This window comes from Protopterus annectens, chromosome 1.part0 (assembly GCF_019279795.1).
Source record: "Protopterus annectens isolate FY-2018-M chromosome 1.part0, PAN1.0, whole genome shotgun sequence".
In the NCBI taxonomy this organism is placed as follows: Eukaryota; Metazoa; Chordata; order Ceratodontiformes; family Protopteridae; genus Protopterus; species Protopterus annectens.
This window is the reverse complement of record NC_056725.1, coordinates 1,381,381,264-1,381,395,447: the sequence shown is the minus strand read 5'-3', so window position 1 is coordinate 1,381,395,447 and position 14,184 is coordinate 1,381,381,264. Positions and strand designations below refer to the sequence as shown.

The window sequence follows — 14,184 nt, the reverse complement described above, 5'->3', positions numbered from 1 at the left end:
AAAATTTTTGTGTAAAGTTTGTGAATCCGTATGTTTGGAATATTCGATTTACTAACTGTACCATCCCCCCTGTTGAGACATGGCACTGCCCATGGCTCAACAAAGCTGCATATCTAAATAAATTAGACGGCAATATTGTTTTTTTCTCTTTGGAGATATACAGTCCATTTTCGAGGATTGCACCTCGTTTTTCCCAGTAGTTAATGTCTGCATCGTTTTTAACATTTTTAAATCTAAAATCTCAGAGGGTTGTAATTCCTCGGTTAAAAGTAAAGTTTCTGAGTCTGAGGCTGCTTGCTTTGCAGCTGCATCAGCTTTTGCATTTCCTTTTGAAATTGCATCCTGTTGTTTTGTATGAGCTAAACATTTACAAATAGCTACTTTAGTAGGTAACTGAATGGAATCTAACAAGTTCAAAATAAGTTGCGCATGATTAATCGGTTTGCCAGTAGATGTTATCATTCCCCTATTTTTCCATTGTTGTGCAAAAACATGCACTGTAGAGAAAGCATACTGACTGTCAGTATATATGTTCACACATTTATCTTTCGCTAGAGTACAAGCCCGTGTTAAGGCTATCAGTTCTGCTGCTTGAGCAGACAGGTTATGCTGTAAGGGTTGGGCTTCTAAAATCTCTGTATCTGTGACTACTGCATACCCTACTAGATTTTTCCCTGTAGGACCCTTTCTGCATGAACCGTCCACATAAAATGTCACCTCGGCATCATCCAAGGGCATATCAGTAAGGTCTTGTCTGGGCAAAGTTATTTGCTCAATTTCCTGCAGGCAACTGTGTGGTGTGCCATCCACAGGAGTTGGAAGTAACGTTGATGGATTTAATGCTGCACAACGTTCAATTACCATATGAGGTTGGCTCAGCAGTATGGTCATACATGAAAGATGTCTAGCAGGAGATAGATATGCTATTTTCTCTTGCAGTAAAATTATCGCGACTGCATGAGGCACTCTCAATGTGAGAGGGTGGAACAACACTACTGAGGCCGAAGCCTGTCTTACCATTGCAGCTGCAACTACTGCTTGCACACAGTGAGGCAATGATCGTGCCACTGGATCTAACTGTCATGAATAGTAAGCTATGGGGTGTTGCTTATCCCCATGCTGTTGCATCAAAACTGACGTCATGTATCCCTGCTTACAATCTACGGTCTGAAAAAATATTTTGTGGTAATTTGGAAGTCCTAAAACTAGTGATGAAGCTATCAATTGTTTTAGTCTGCAGAAAGCTGTTTCTGCTTCAGGTGTCCATTGTAATACATCTTGTGCTGCCATTGGTGTTTTATATATTAAATCAGCCAGTGGAGCAGATTCTAAAGCATAGTTTGATATCCAGCTTCGACAAAAATTAGTCGTTCCCAAGAAGGACATCATTTCCTTCTTGGTTGCTGGTTTGGGTGCCTGTAAAATCACTGTTTTTCTGTCTTCGTCTAATATTCTACCTTCATTGGATATTACATATCCTAGGTATCTAACCTGTTTTCTCCAAAGTTGTAACTTGCTTTTGTTTACTTTGTGTCCTTGTGCTGCTAAAAATTTCAATAATGCTATCGTATCTTCCCTGCATTGATGCTGGCTAGGGGCTGCTAGCAAGATGTCATCTACATAAAGTAGAATCTGACTACCTCCTGGTGGAGTAAACCCTGCCAGGTTGCTTGCCATTTCTTGTGCAAATATCGTTGGACTTTCACAATATCCCTGCGGTAGCCGAGTATAGGTATATCTTTTACCCTGAAATGTAAATGCAAACCAATACTGGCTATCAGGATGTATAGGTATTGAAAAGAAAGCATTGCTTATATCTACCACAGTAAAATATTTTTGTTGTGGTTTTAAATCATTCAACAAGGTGTGTGGGTCTGGCACCGTAGGTGCTCTGGGTATTATTGCATTGTTTACAGCTTGTAAATCCTGTACCATCCGCCATTCCCCATTGGCTTTTTTAACAGGAAATAGAGGGGTGTTACATGGTGAATCAAGAGATTCTACCAGTACTCCTTCCTTGAGTAATGCTGCTATTATAGGCTTAATTCCTTGCTCTGCATCTTTCCTCAAGGGGTATTGCCTTTTTTGTGGTCTAAATGCTGATTTTGGTGTAATAGTTACTGGTCCTGCTGTTTGAATAAGTCCTACATCTGATTTACCTGTTGACCAAAGAATATCTGGTATATCACACAAGGCTTTTTCTTCTTCTTCTAATAAGAATGCTAATCAGCTGTCTTCACTAGTTTGTAAGTGTACAGCTGGATGTGTCTGTGTTAGCCAATTCAATTTCTGTTTTTGTATTCCCTGTTCTGATAATTTTAAATCAGTTTGTTTTTCCCATCTTGTTACTTTTTCTCCTAAGTCTGCCCATCTCACATCCTTATTCTTTGTCAAGCTGACATGTGGTAGTCTATTAGATTTGTACAGTGTCATGAATTCCTGAGGTAGTGAACAGCTTACCACACTGTTTCCCTCAGTATCCCAATACAAGGTTCGTAATACTAATCTGTTAGCAGGATTTTTGAACAACTCTTGCTCATATTCTTTATCAGGTCCTGGCATGCTACAGTAGTATAGAGTACAATGTAACAAATGCTGTTGGTCAGTGTCAAGGGAGGGGGCCTTACTGATGGCTACATTCATCAGTTCTCCGGTTACTGCCCCTGGACCAGTAGTAACTAGGTCCTGGCTGTACCAGTAAAAGGTTTCACCCTCCGGTTGCACCACAAAAGTATCTATTTGTCTTTGTGCTTCCATACCCTGCATAGTGGGAACTACCGCTATGCCAAATATCTGCATAAGATCTCTTCCCAGTAAGTTTACTGGACATTTTGCAGAAACTACAATTTTACTTTTCTGAGTCATGCCTGAAACAGGGTCAGTTATTGCTATATCATGGGAGAGTGGCTCCCTATATAGCTGTCCATTTGCTGCTTTCACTAATATATAGTCAGGTGATTCAGAATATTCTGGTAACTTTGAAGGGTGTATCAAAGTTCGTGACGCTCCTGAGTCACACAAGAATTTCACTTCCCTTCCTTCCACCAGAAGTGTAACCTCCGGTTTTGTGTCTGCCAAATAGAGCTCCAAGCTCAGTAATGCCAAATCTAAAATTTCACTTTCTTCATCCTCTACATCTGCTTGCACTTCCTCTGTTTCTTCCACTACATTTACATTTGCCCTTTGTTTGTTTTCCTTCCCTAATGATTTCTGATTTTTATTACTATCATATAGTCAGTCCTCATCACCTTTATTTTCTGTAGTCACCTTTTTATTTAGCCTGCAATCCCTTGCTAAATGTCCTTTCTTACCGCACTTAAAGCACTCACCTTTTTTTTTTCTTTCTTCAAAATCTTCTGACCTTTTGTCAGATTGTCTATTTCCCTGGGTATTTTTCTTACCCTTTTTACCTGACTGTACTACAAAGACCTCTGCTCCGTCTTCAGCTGTGAAGACCTGTGTCTTCTTTTTCTTTTTACTATTAAAGTGTCTTTCAGCATGTCTGGCATATTCAAGTAAGGCTTGTAGCCTACTTGTTCGATGATCTATCATATGCTTTGTAATAAAGCTACTGATAGGTGCAATGCAACCTTTCAAAAATGCATTTTTCAGTTGCTGTTCATGCGAGGTATCATGTGTCTGATTTTCAGGAATAGCCATACCACTATGGTTATTAAAACATTCCAATAATCTACCATAGTACCAATCTACAGTTTCATTCTCTTGCTGTATGCATTGATTAATGCAAGTCCAATCTGCTCTAGGTTTTCATTTTTCAGAAATTCGGTCTGTAAGACCTTTCACTCTGTTGTCTAATTCTGCGTCACTATGTGGGAGTGGTTTAAGCTCTGCATTACGAGGATTCCAGGTGCCACAAATCATGTGCCAGTCTGGACCCACAATCTGTCTAACTACCTTTTCTACTTTTTCCCCATTCAAGTGGTAACTTAGTCTCATACCTTGTAAATCTTGTAAAAACTTTGTGTAATTAACTTTTGGATGAGGGATTCCTCTGTAGCTTTCCGAATATCTTCCGGTGTCCATGGTCTATATACTAGAAGAGTTGGGTCCTGCCCTTCCTGTCCTGCCTGAGGATTTGGTACCTCGATCAGTGGACAGATTTCTTCCTCACTCTCTTCTAGTGTGTTTCTCCCTATTTGATATAAGTCTGTGTCCCCAAGTGTTTTACGTGTCCGGGACCTAGTTTCAATAGGATCTCTAACAAATGGTTTTAGTACTCTTGTAACTTCAGGATAACATGGAGGTGGACCAGCTTGTCCTCCTGCTTCATATCCTGAAAAAGGCATTGGAGGGGGCGGAGGGGCCGTCGCTATTACTGTATTATTATCCTTTTTGTCTAAAAATAATGTTTTTGCATTTTTAGTTTTCTGTTCCCTTCGGTTTACTTCCTCAATATACCTGTGTGCCTGAGGAAATGCCTAATTGTTGTTGTTTTTTTGCCTGACCTTCTGCGTCAGATTTAAGCTGTTTTAAAAGTTTAACTAATGAAATCTTGTTTAATTTACCGTCAAATCCGTATTTATTAACCCATTTTGTATAATACCTTACATTATCAGTCCGTTGTAATTGTATATATTTTGCGTCATCAGTTGGGGCAGATCTCGCGATTTTTTAGTGCACTGATTTCCCATTCTAAAAAAAAATGTTACGTAACCCTTTTCACCACGTGGTATTTTAGTTCCTTACACAGTTTATCTAGAATAACTGCCTACCTTATTCTGTTTCCCTGATCTCTGACAAAATATACAGTAATTTCCTTTTGTCCCTGATCTGTATAACAAATCTCTGACAATGACATTTACTGTAACCTAGTCCCTGATCTAAAACAGAAAAAAGGCAAATATTTTCCTACCTGAGCCTCCTGGGTTGACCAGTTCGAGACCGCTCTTCGGCCGCAGATCAGAAAGTGGCCAGCCTCTCAAAACGACAATTCAGTCGGAGGTCTTTGTGTTTCAAGAAGAACCATTTCGTAACTTCTCCTGCAGTATTCGACCACCGATACACTCTGATCTGCAGCTTACCAAGGGAATTCGGTTCAAGGAGGACCAAACTGTTAAATAAAACAAATGATAACAACACAGGAGGCTCAGATGCAAAAGTTTACTAGTGTACACCAGGAGGCAAAAAACCATACAAGTACAGAGTTTTGTCTGACAAGATGCAGGAAATACACAATTTTATATAGTCTTACATTTAAGCTGTGCCCACCTTACTGACGTGGTTAGTCACAGGGCACCTACATCACTATGGTCTACAATATTTTATTTATAAGAAAAAGCTGATGTTATACATTTTAAAAGTTTTCCCATGGGAATAATACAGCCTTGCAAAGCACCTGGTTCGTTATAATGTCTTTCTGTAAATGTTACTTATCCAAGGTCTCAGGCTTGCTTGAATACAATAGTCGGTTCACTCTTGTAATATACTTCTTTGTTCTTCTTGCAACTTTTACTTTAGCAGCTGTGTCTTATCTCTGATACATTCACAAGGTCAATTATCTCAGAGGAAGGAATAAGAATATTCAATGCTTTATACATTTAATTTTTCTGACCCAGCAGATAATCATTAGTGAAAAACATAAGCTTGCTGAGCTGGCTACTGCAAGGGTCAGAGTTCAAATACACTGCAGCTCCAAAGCTTCAAGCAATTGCATGTAAAATCATTCTTATTGCCATATTGTAAATAGAATAAAATGCATTATATACTATTTGCTTTTAAACTAGCACTTTATACATGTTCAAATACATATTTTTCTAACAACTCTTTAGACAGTAAACATTACAGAAATCTTTATAACAGCAGCGAGCCACAAAATGAAAGTTTTTAAATAGATAAAGGAGCAAAGAGACTCTACAGAATGCTTTTAACTGCAAACACATCAGTTTCCTGTGCAGATTAGTTAATAGCAATAAAATACAGTAAAAAGTATGCAGCAGTTAATAAAAAAGTGCTATACATAAAATGCTAGAAGCAATAATCAGTATAAATAAGCCAAAAAAAAACAGGATACTTATATATCTTAGATCAGAGTTGTAGTCAACGCCCCTCCTCCACTCTGCTCAGTGTGTATAGACAGAAACCTCTCAAAGTTAGGGCTTAAATACCAGAAGATACAACCTTAGACAACTTTTTTTTTTTAAAAAAAGCACAAAAGAACCAGCCCTCACTAGCCAGCAGCCAATCAACACAATCCAGCCAAGAAGGTAAAGAAAGGCTTCTGCTAATTCAAGATGATGCTGTGAACAATCACTGCAAGGACAAACAGGCCCAGAGCCAGCAAATCTGAACTGGGACAATATTAAAGCTATTAGCCTACACTCTTTAGACAGTAAACACTACATAAATCTTTATGACAGCAGTGAGCCACAAAATGAATGTTTTTAAACAGATAAATTTATTTCCTTATTTCCAGATAAATTTATTTCCTTGTTTCACTTTTAAGAAAGTTACTGTTTGTCGTTTTTGCATTTAAGTTACCTGTAACACATTGCATTTAAGTTACCTGGCACTTGCTCACTAAGTCAGCACTAAAAAATTAAAAGCACTACACCCTCACAAACTCCCCTTGAGTACTTTGTTCCCCATTGGCCCTTTTTTCAATTATAAAGGAATTCCCAATACTATTCTAGCATGTCCAAAGGTCAGTTGTCAATCTCCTCTCTGGTCCAGCTGGTGAATCTGGGAATCTTGAGGCAATGTTACAACTGCCTCATGTACACAGACAACCCTCTCCTCCTCCCAACAAATTCCAACACGTGAGAGATGCAACCATATAGCCAAACTGGAGGCTAAGCTCTCTCAACTCAGTACTGGCGTAACCAGTCAGGAGGAGAAGGAAACCACACTCACTACAATTCCAGTCTCACATAGATCTACCACGACAGCAAACCAAACACATAAACACACAAAAGCATACTCGGAGGCTCTAAATAAAATCTGCCTAAGCAGAAGAGACCTACAAAGCAGACACCCAAGCAACAGCTACCCCAAAACAAAACACGTGCAACACATAGCTCACAAAGCCAGTGTGCCGAACAGTCACAACCCTTAAGGCTGAACAACACACCTGATACACTTGTAATAGGTGACTCTATCGTCAGGCACACTGACGTCCCACTCACCAGGCTGAACAAGGAGAAGGTCACGGTGAGCTGCCTGTCGGGCGCTAGGATCCGCCACATAACACACGCACTCAGGTCACTCCAAGGCAAGTACAAATATGACTCAGTCATTGTCCATGCTGGTGTGAATGACCTGAGACCTACCTCCCTGGACTACATGAAAAGAGACATAGAGGAGCTCTCTGAGCATGTAGCCTAGGCCGGTATGACCCTGACCTTGAGTAGCATCTTACCCTCACCAAGAATGATGCCACAATATGAAGACAAGATGATCAATTTCAACAATTGGCTTAAATATTGGTGTCATTCAAAGGGGATCCAATGCCTGTCAGCCTGGAATGACATGCTCGACAAGCCATGATGCTTCGCTAGGGACGGCTTGCACCTGTCACCCCTGGGCTTTCGGATATTGGCAAAGGCTCTTGCTACCCCCATAGTGCCTTTTTTAGGCAAGGCTCAAAAGACAAGCCCACCTTCATAGGTATCATAAGGGATAAGAAACTAAGAGTAATGCTACTCAACGCCAGAAGTCTAAACCTCAAGATGCATGCACTCGAAACTCTCCTTAGCATGGAGAACATCGATATCTGTGCAGTAACAGAAACCTGGTTCAAGGCTCCCGAGAGCACCCCAGCACTACCAGGTTATACCTCATACCATGCTTTTCGGCCCCAAAACTTGGACCGAACCACAAAAGGAGGGGGAGTATCAATATTTGTCAAAGATACCCACACCTCCAGGTTGGTGGCACAGCACGAAGCATCAGAGACTATCCATGTGCAGCTAACAGTGGGTAAAACTGCCTTCCAGTTTATAGCCTGCTACAGACCACCCTCCCATACCCAGGAACCACACTCGGCCTTCCTGAGAACACTGGAAAATATGAAGGTCTCTCCAAACACCATTATATTGGGCGACTTCAACTACCCAAACATAGACTGGGAGCATTACTCTAGCTCCAACACCCTAGCCCAAAGGTTCATAGAATTTATAAACTCAAATGCTATGGAACAACTTGTTACCACTCCCACAAGAGGGGAAAACATACTGGACCTGATCATCACCAACATGGGGACTCTATGCTCCAGACCAGAAGTGTATCCCTCACTGGTAAGATCAGACCATAAACTAATCTCACTGGATATTCACATCCCGACCACACCCCTGCCCAGAAAACCACAGTGAAAAACTTCTCTAAAGCAAATTTCACACTCCTCAAAACCGAGGTGGAATCCTTCAAAGCTCCGGCCTGTGGAAAATACGGGCCAGACCAGAATCCTTTATAAACGCATTCTATGAACACCTTCAGGAATGCATGGATCATGCAATCCCAAATAAAACCAAGACCTAATCCTCCAAAGGCAGACGTCCTGTCTGGTGGACCCCAGCCATAAACAAACTATACAATAGAAGGAGGAAGCTACTACATGATAGAGCAAAATCCCAAAAAGGGAAGGCATCTCTGATCAGTATTAGCAAAAAACTACGGGCAGTCATAAAATCGTCTAAGGCCAGCTTCGAGAGAAAAATTGCACAGGACACTAAGGATAATCACAAGGCTTTCTTTAGTTATGTTAGGAACCTGGGTGGGAATTCCCAGATATGCTCAGAATTAGTCCAAAATGACAAAAAATACACCAAACCCACAGACGTTGCCAACATCCTAGCTGACAGGTTCAGCGCAAACCCCCCCCCCCACCAAAAGGGTGAATATCTATCCCAGCAGAGTGCTGCCCCCCTGACATCTCAGATGCTCAGGTAAGAGCCGCCCTCTCCAAAGCAAAGAGCACAGCATCAATGGGACCAGATGGTGTCCCGGGCTGATTCCTACATGAACTCCAAGAAGAGCTAAACCCAAACATAAAACTATTGTTCAATCTCAGCCTTACTACAGGATATGTACCCAAAGAGTGGCGTACAGCAACAGTGGTCCCTCTCCACAAAGGTGGTGCCTCAACGGATCCTGGAAACTATCGCCCCATAAGCCTGACTAGCTTGGTCTACAAAGCTATGGAAAGGATCATCATGGACCTCATAAATAAAGATATTGGGGACTTACAGACACTGGATCCTACCCAGTTCAGCTTTGTTAAGGGCAGATCCTGCCTCTCAAACCCAGTCGATTTCTTTGAAACAGTCACCAAGGCCATTGACGAGGGGAAGGTGGTCCACACAGCCTACCTGGACCTCGCAAAAGCCTTCGATACAATACCCCACTCGGGCATTATAGATAAGCTCACCAGCTTAAATATAAACCCCTATGTCACTAGATGGGTTGCAAACTGGCTCAAGGACAGAACCCACATGGTTAGAATTGCTGGAGCCATGTCAGACTCCAAACCAGTTACAAGTGGCATCCCACAAGGCTCAGTCCTGGGACTTCTCTTGTTCAGTATATATTTCTTGGAGGTACAGGCAAACATGGAAGGACTGTGGCTGACCAAGTTCACAGATGACTGCAAACTGGGCACCATAATCGACTCTCCAGCTGACACAAGCATCCTCCAAAAGGGCCTCATAGAAACAGACAACTGGTGCCAGAGCCATGGCCTCAAGTTAAATGCCAAAAAGTGTATAGTCATCCCCTTTGGCAAAAACAAAGTGCCCACAAATTACCACATAGGTGGTAATCCATTAAGTACAGAAGAAGTAATTAGGGACCTGGGGACCCAAGTTGATAGCAATCTCTCATTTGACAACCACGTGGCCAAAGTGGTTAGAAAAACATTTTATATAGCCCACCTAATCATGAAGGGATTCACATCTAGATCAGGGGAAGTCATCATGCCTCTTTACTCATCCCTCATCAGGCCCGTAATTGAGTACAATGCCCCTTTTGGGATGTACCTTACCAGACACCTGCAGCAACTGGAAAGACCCCAAAAGTACCTCACCAAGAGGATCAAAGGGCTCAAACAGATGCCATATGCTGCCCGGTTAAAGAAACTCCAGCTCTACTCAGTGGCATACCGCCTGCTCAGAGGCGATCTGTGCCTGACATAGAAAGCCATGTCCAACTCGGAATTAATGGACATGCTGCACCTCAGAAAATCCAAATCCCATCGAGCTACATGCTCGAGAGACTTGAACCTCAGCACTGAAATAAATAGGACATGCTGGAGGGACAGATTCATAACCCAGAGGCTCCCACTCTGGAATAAAATCCCAGTCCAGGTTAGGCAGAGTCCCTCATTGACTCTCTTCAAGAGGAATCTTGATGAGTGGATGGAAGATTGTAGGTTTACCCCGGGTATTACTTCTGTGTCACTGTTAGACAGAGGCACAGTATACTAACCTCGAAAAAGGGCATAGCAAAATTAATTTAAAATGGGTGGCGAAAGCCAAACACACTCTGGCTAGGCTTATAAATGCCCTAGGGCAGATAGCCTAGTATGAACCTATGAACCTATAAAGGAGCAAAGAGACTCTACAGAATGCTTTTAACTGCAAACAAATCAGTTATCCATGCAGATTAGTTAATAGCAATAAAATACAGTAAAAAGTATGCAGCAGGCAATAAAAAGTGCTATATATAAATTGCTAGAAAGCAATAATCAGTATAAATAAGCCAAAAAAACAGGATACTTATATATCTCGGATCAGAGTTGTAGTCAATGCCCCTCCTCCAACCTGCTCAGTGTGTATTACTTCCACTTACCTAATGTCTGTGATATTATAAATAGGTGTCTCATACTGGATCAACATTTGTAAATAAATGTCTTTGTTACCACACCTCAGTTACCCTCTAAGGGAGTTGCATTCTTATAATGCCATAGTAAACATGTCAGATGTCGCACTAACTGTTTCAGACAATCACTCTGCGAGCACAGCAGGTTAGAGTCCATAATGTAACTGAGCTCCTTTTAAAGTGTAACCTCTCAACATGCACCTTCTCAGCTGTTCTGCTTGTTGTTAAATGCAAGCAGCACTTGAAACATGTTTTTTTTTTATTATGATAAACATTTACTGCATGCAAATCAATATTTTGCCAGTGTTGATTCTATTTGTGTTTAGCAATACAAGTTTATGGGGGGACAAGCCATTGATAACAAAACACTCTCCTGGATACTAATGTTTTGATTAAAAATATGAAGCCTGTATCTTCCAGATTTGCTGCATATCATCACAAGCTGATTTATTTTCTTAATGAGTAAATATACATATTGAATGATCTTAATATTGTGTTAACCCAAGTGAAATGTGAGCTGGCAAGCAGAAGAGGGAGTCATGTTTTCAAAAAAAATGTCACATTTTTGCTTGTTACATCAGGTTACAGTTTGAAAAGTGGACATCACTTCCTCATGCTGCCTTCCATTACACAATCTGTTCAGTCGGGTCTATATTAAACTGTTGAAAACCTTAACATTGAACACCACTAAGTCGATATGTATTCAGTGAAATTCACTTCCGTAATTCGTTGAATACTTAATGGGCAAACAAATACTTTCCCCGCAATCCAACGGGCCTAAATGTAGCTCAGCTAAAGCCATCCATGTAGGGTGTCTGTGCCCCCCACACCCCCCAACTAAATATACCAACTCTGAGATTGCACTACAGTGGAGAAAAGGGCAAAATTGTGTAGTTGGCCAACTATGTCTTTGTCCTGTAAGTATTCAGCAAATTGCGGAAGTGAATTTCACTGAATTCGTGTGAATGGAATGGTGTTCAATTTTAAGATTTTTCAACGGTGTAATATAGACCTGTTCAGCCATTTTCATGATGAGGGAAAGTATTGCAGTAACTGCAATTTATTTGTTATTATTGTCCATCTGTGAATAAAACATGCCATCCAGACCCCTAGTTACACTGACAGCATTTTTAAAGAAGCATAATCTGACCTAAAGAGCAATACACAAATGCATGCTGTCAAAAACAAAATCTGCTTTGAAGATTGCATTTTAGCTAGTTTGCCATGTCACAGAAGATGCGCCAGCTGGAATATTTTGAAGAAAATACATATGAAGTAATAAAGTACATCTATGGATTTATAATCCAAATGAATGAATGAATGACTTTTGATTACATTTGCACTGTAAGTTGCACATTTTGATAAATATTCTTTGTTTATTCTGCTAATTATACTATTAAGTGGGTCTGTGTTAGAAGATCGAAGTTTCACAATGCTGAACGTCATATGTTCAAGACAATACAATTAAACTGCCAGAACACTGAACATCATTAAACAACAAAAATCTACTTTTCGCAGAGGAGCAAGCTGCTACCCCACACCCCCCTGCACATTATATATACCAACTCTGAGATTGTACTACAGTGGGGAAAAAGTTGAATTTCCCGATCCGCACTGTACAGTGATCTCTATACATAAGCTTTGACATTCCGTCAATTCATTTATATGGTTTCGACCATTGTGGAACGTCAGTCTTCTGACACAGACCCAACTAATCATATGTTTTCATATTTCTTTAAATATCTCAATAAATATGCACGCATAGAGGCTTTTTTGTGGCCATGTGGAAGCTTATGTCTGGTTAACAAAAATGTTTTGATATTATATGTCTAGGTATACAGTTTCCAAGCAAAATTTTGGATTTGTGTGCATTATAATATAGCAAAGTACTTATGAAAAGACTGTAACTGCACCAACTATTATTGCTGTAAAGAATACTTCTTACTGATAGCATTGCTATTTGTACAGTTTTAATAGATTTTATTGTTCAAAAAATATTTATATTTATTTATCTTATACCTTTTAAGTTTATTTTTCAGAAAATGCTCTGGAATACAAGATGTGTGTAGGCTGCTAGAGGTGTGACATTCCACACCACTAGGGTGTTAATGAGTTAAACCCTTACCCTGGTTTGAAATAGTCTTGAAACACAAGATGGTAAAATGTTACAAATGGTGCCATATCTTTTTCCATAGAGTTACATTATTCACACATTATTTATTTATTTTTGTATTTAACCAGCTTCCGTGTACATGTGGAATGCCTCATGCAAAAACAATGATGCTGGACAGTTGTTACAACAACAGTGAATCAGATGCTACCAGTCTAGCAGGGTTCTCTAAATCACAAATAGTGAATGAAGACACAGACAGGGCAGACAAAATGGTGGTCCACCTGGCAATTAGAAGTGAGTCCAACGCCTCCAAAAAGAGAGGACTGAAGCGACTTCGCATCATGCAGAACACGCATGCTATCGACAAATATTCCCGGCGGATATTTCCAGCATGCTTTATACTATTTAACTTAATATATTGGTCTGTTTACTGCTATGCACCACAGAGAAGAAACTGACAGCACTGGTATTACATCTTCTCAAACCAGCAGTGGCAATGCAAAGAAAACTGTTACAACTACAAGCACAAGTATATGACAGTAAGGAGGTTGTAAGAATTATAAAAATGATGAGATTAGAACTTAGTACTGTGGATGTGAGGGTCTTTAATGCTTAGTGATGCCATGGTATGAACTGCTCTTTTATTCCATACAGTGTCCGCCCACAGTATTACCATTCTTGTCATCTTTGATAATGCAGTCGATCAAAGGTCAGTAGCAGTGGCCACTTGTGCTGTTACCGCTCACTCTGTACAACAGTCAGTCCATCATTTTAATTCAGGAGTTCAGCTGAGCTGTAGAATGTTTATAAAACCTTTAGAAAAAACTGAGGTATCAAAACTGTGGAGCTGTACATTTTATTAATGCAATATTGAGAACCTCTGAAGAGCTCATTGGTTTAAGACAGAATCATATTTCTCAGCATTAAATTTTCTATGCACATATCATGCAGGGGCAGTTCTTTGACAAAACATTGATTAAATTTGAAAATATAACCTTGAGAATGAAAATACAGGTTTTCTAAGCAGACAGACTTTATGTAAATATTTACTAAAAATACATGATATAAAAAAAAACAGTAGATGTTCAGATGATCTCTTTTTTCTTCGTATCCACAATACCATCACGGATATTTCAGCAATTTGAATTCAGCTCCTTGAATGAAATATGTATTAGCTTTACCATTTTCATCATGAAACAACACACTTGGTGTTTTGCATGCTTGCCTGTTAGAAATGTTCC

General features: G+C 40.1%; 1 protein-coding gene across 2 annotated transcripts in view; it reads left to right on the top strand.

The window, feature by feature from the left end:
* LOC122798246 (gamma-aminobutyric acid receptor subunit rho-2-like) overlaps nucleotides 1-13,964 on the top strand; it is an 817,188-nt gene extending 803,224 nt beyond the window's left edge. For both annotated transcript variants that reach the window (XM_044067049.1, XM_044067039.1), the window contains one exon: nucleotides 13,072-13,964. In XM_044067049.1, coding sequence (XP_043922984.1) covers nucleotides 13,072-13,401 — 330 coding nt within the window. In that variant the 3' untranslated portion in view covers nucleotides 13,402-13,964. The remainder of the gene's footprint in view (nucleotides 1-13,071) is intronic.
* The last annotated feature ends 220 nt before the right edge of the window (nucleotides 13,965-14,184 follow it).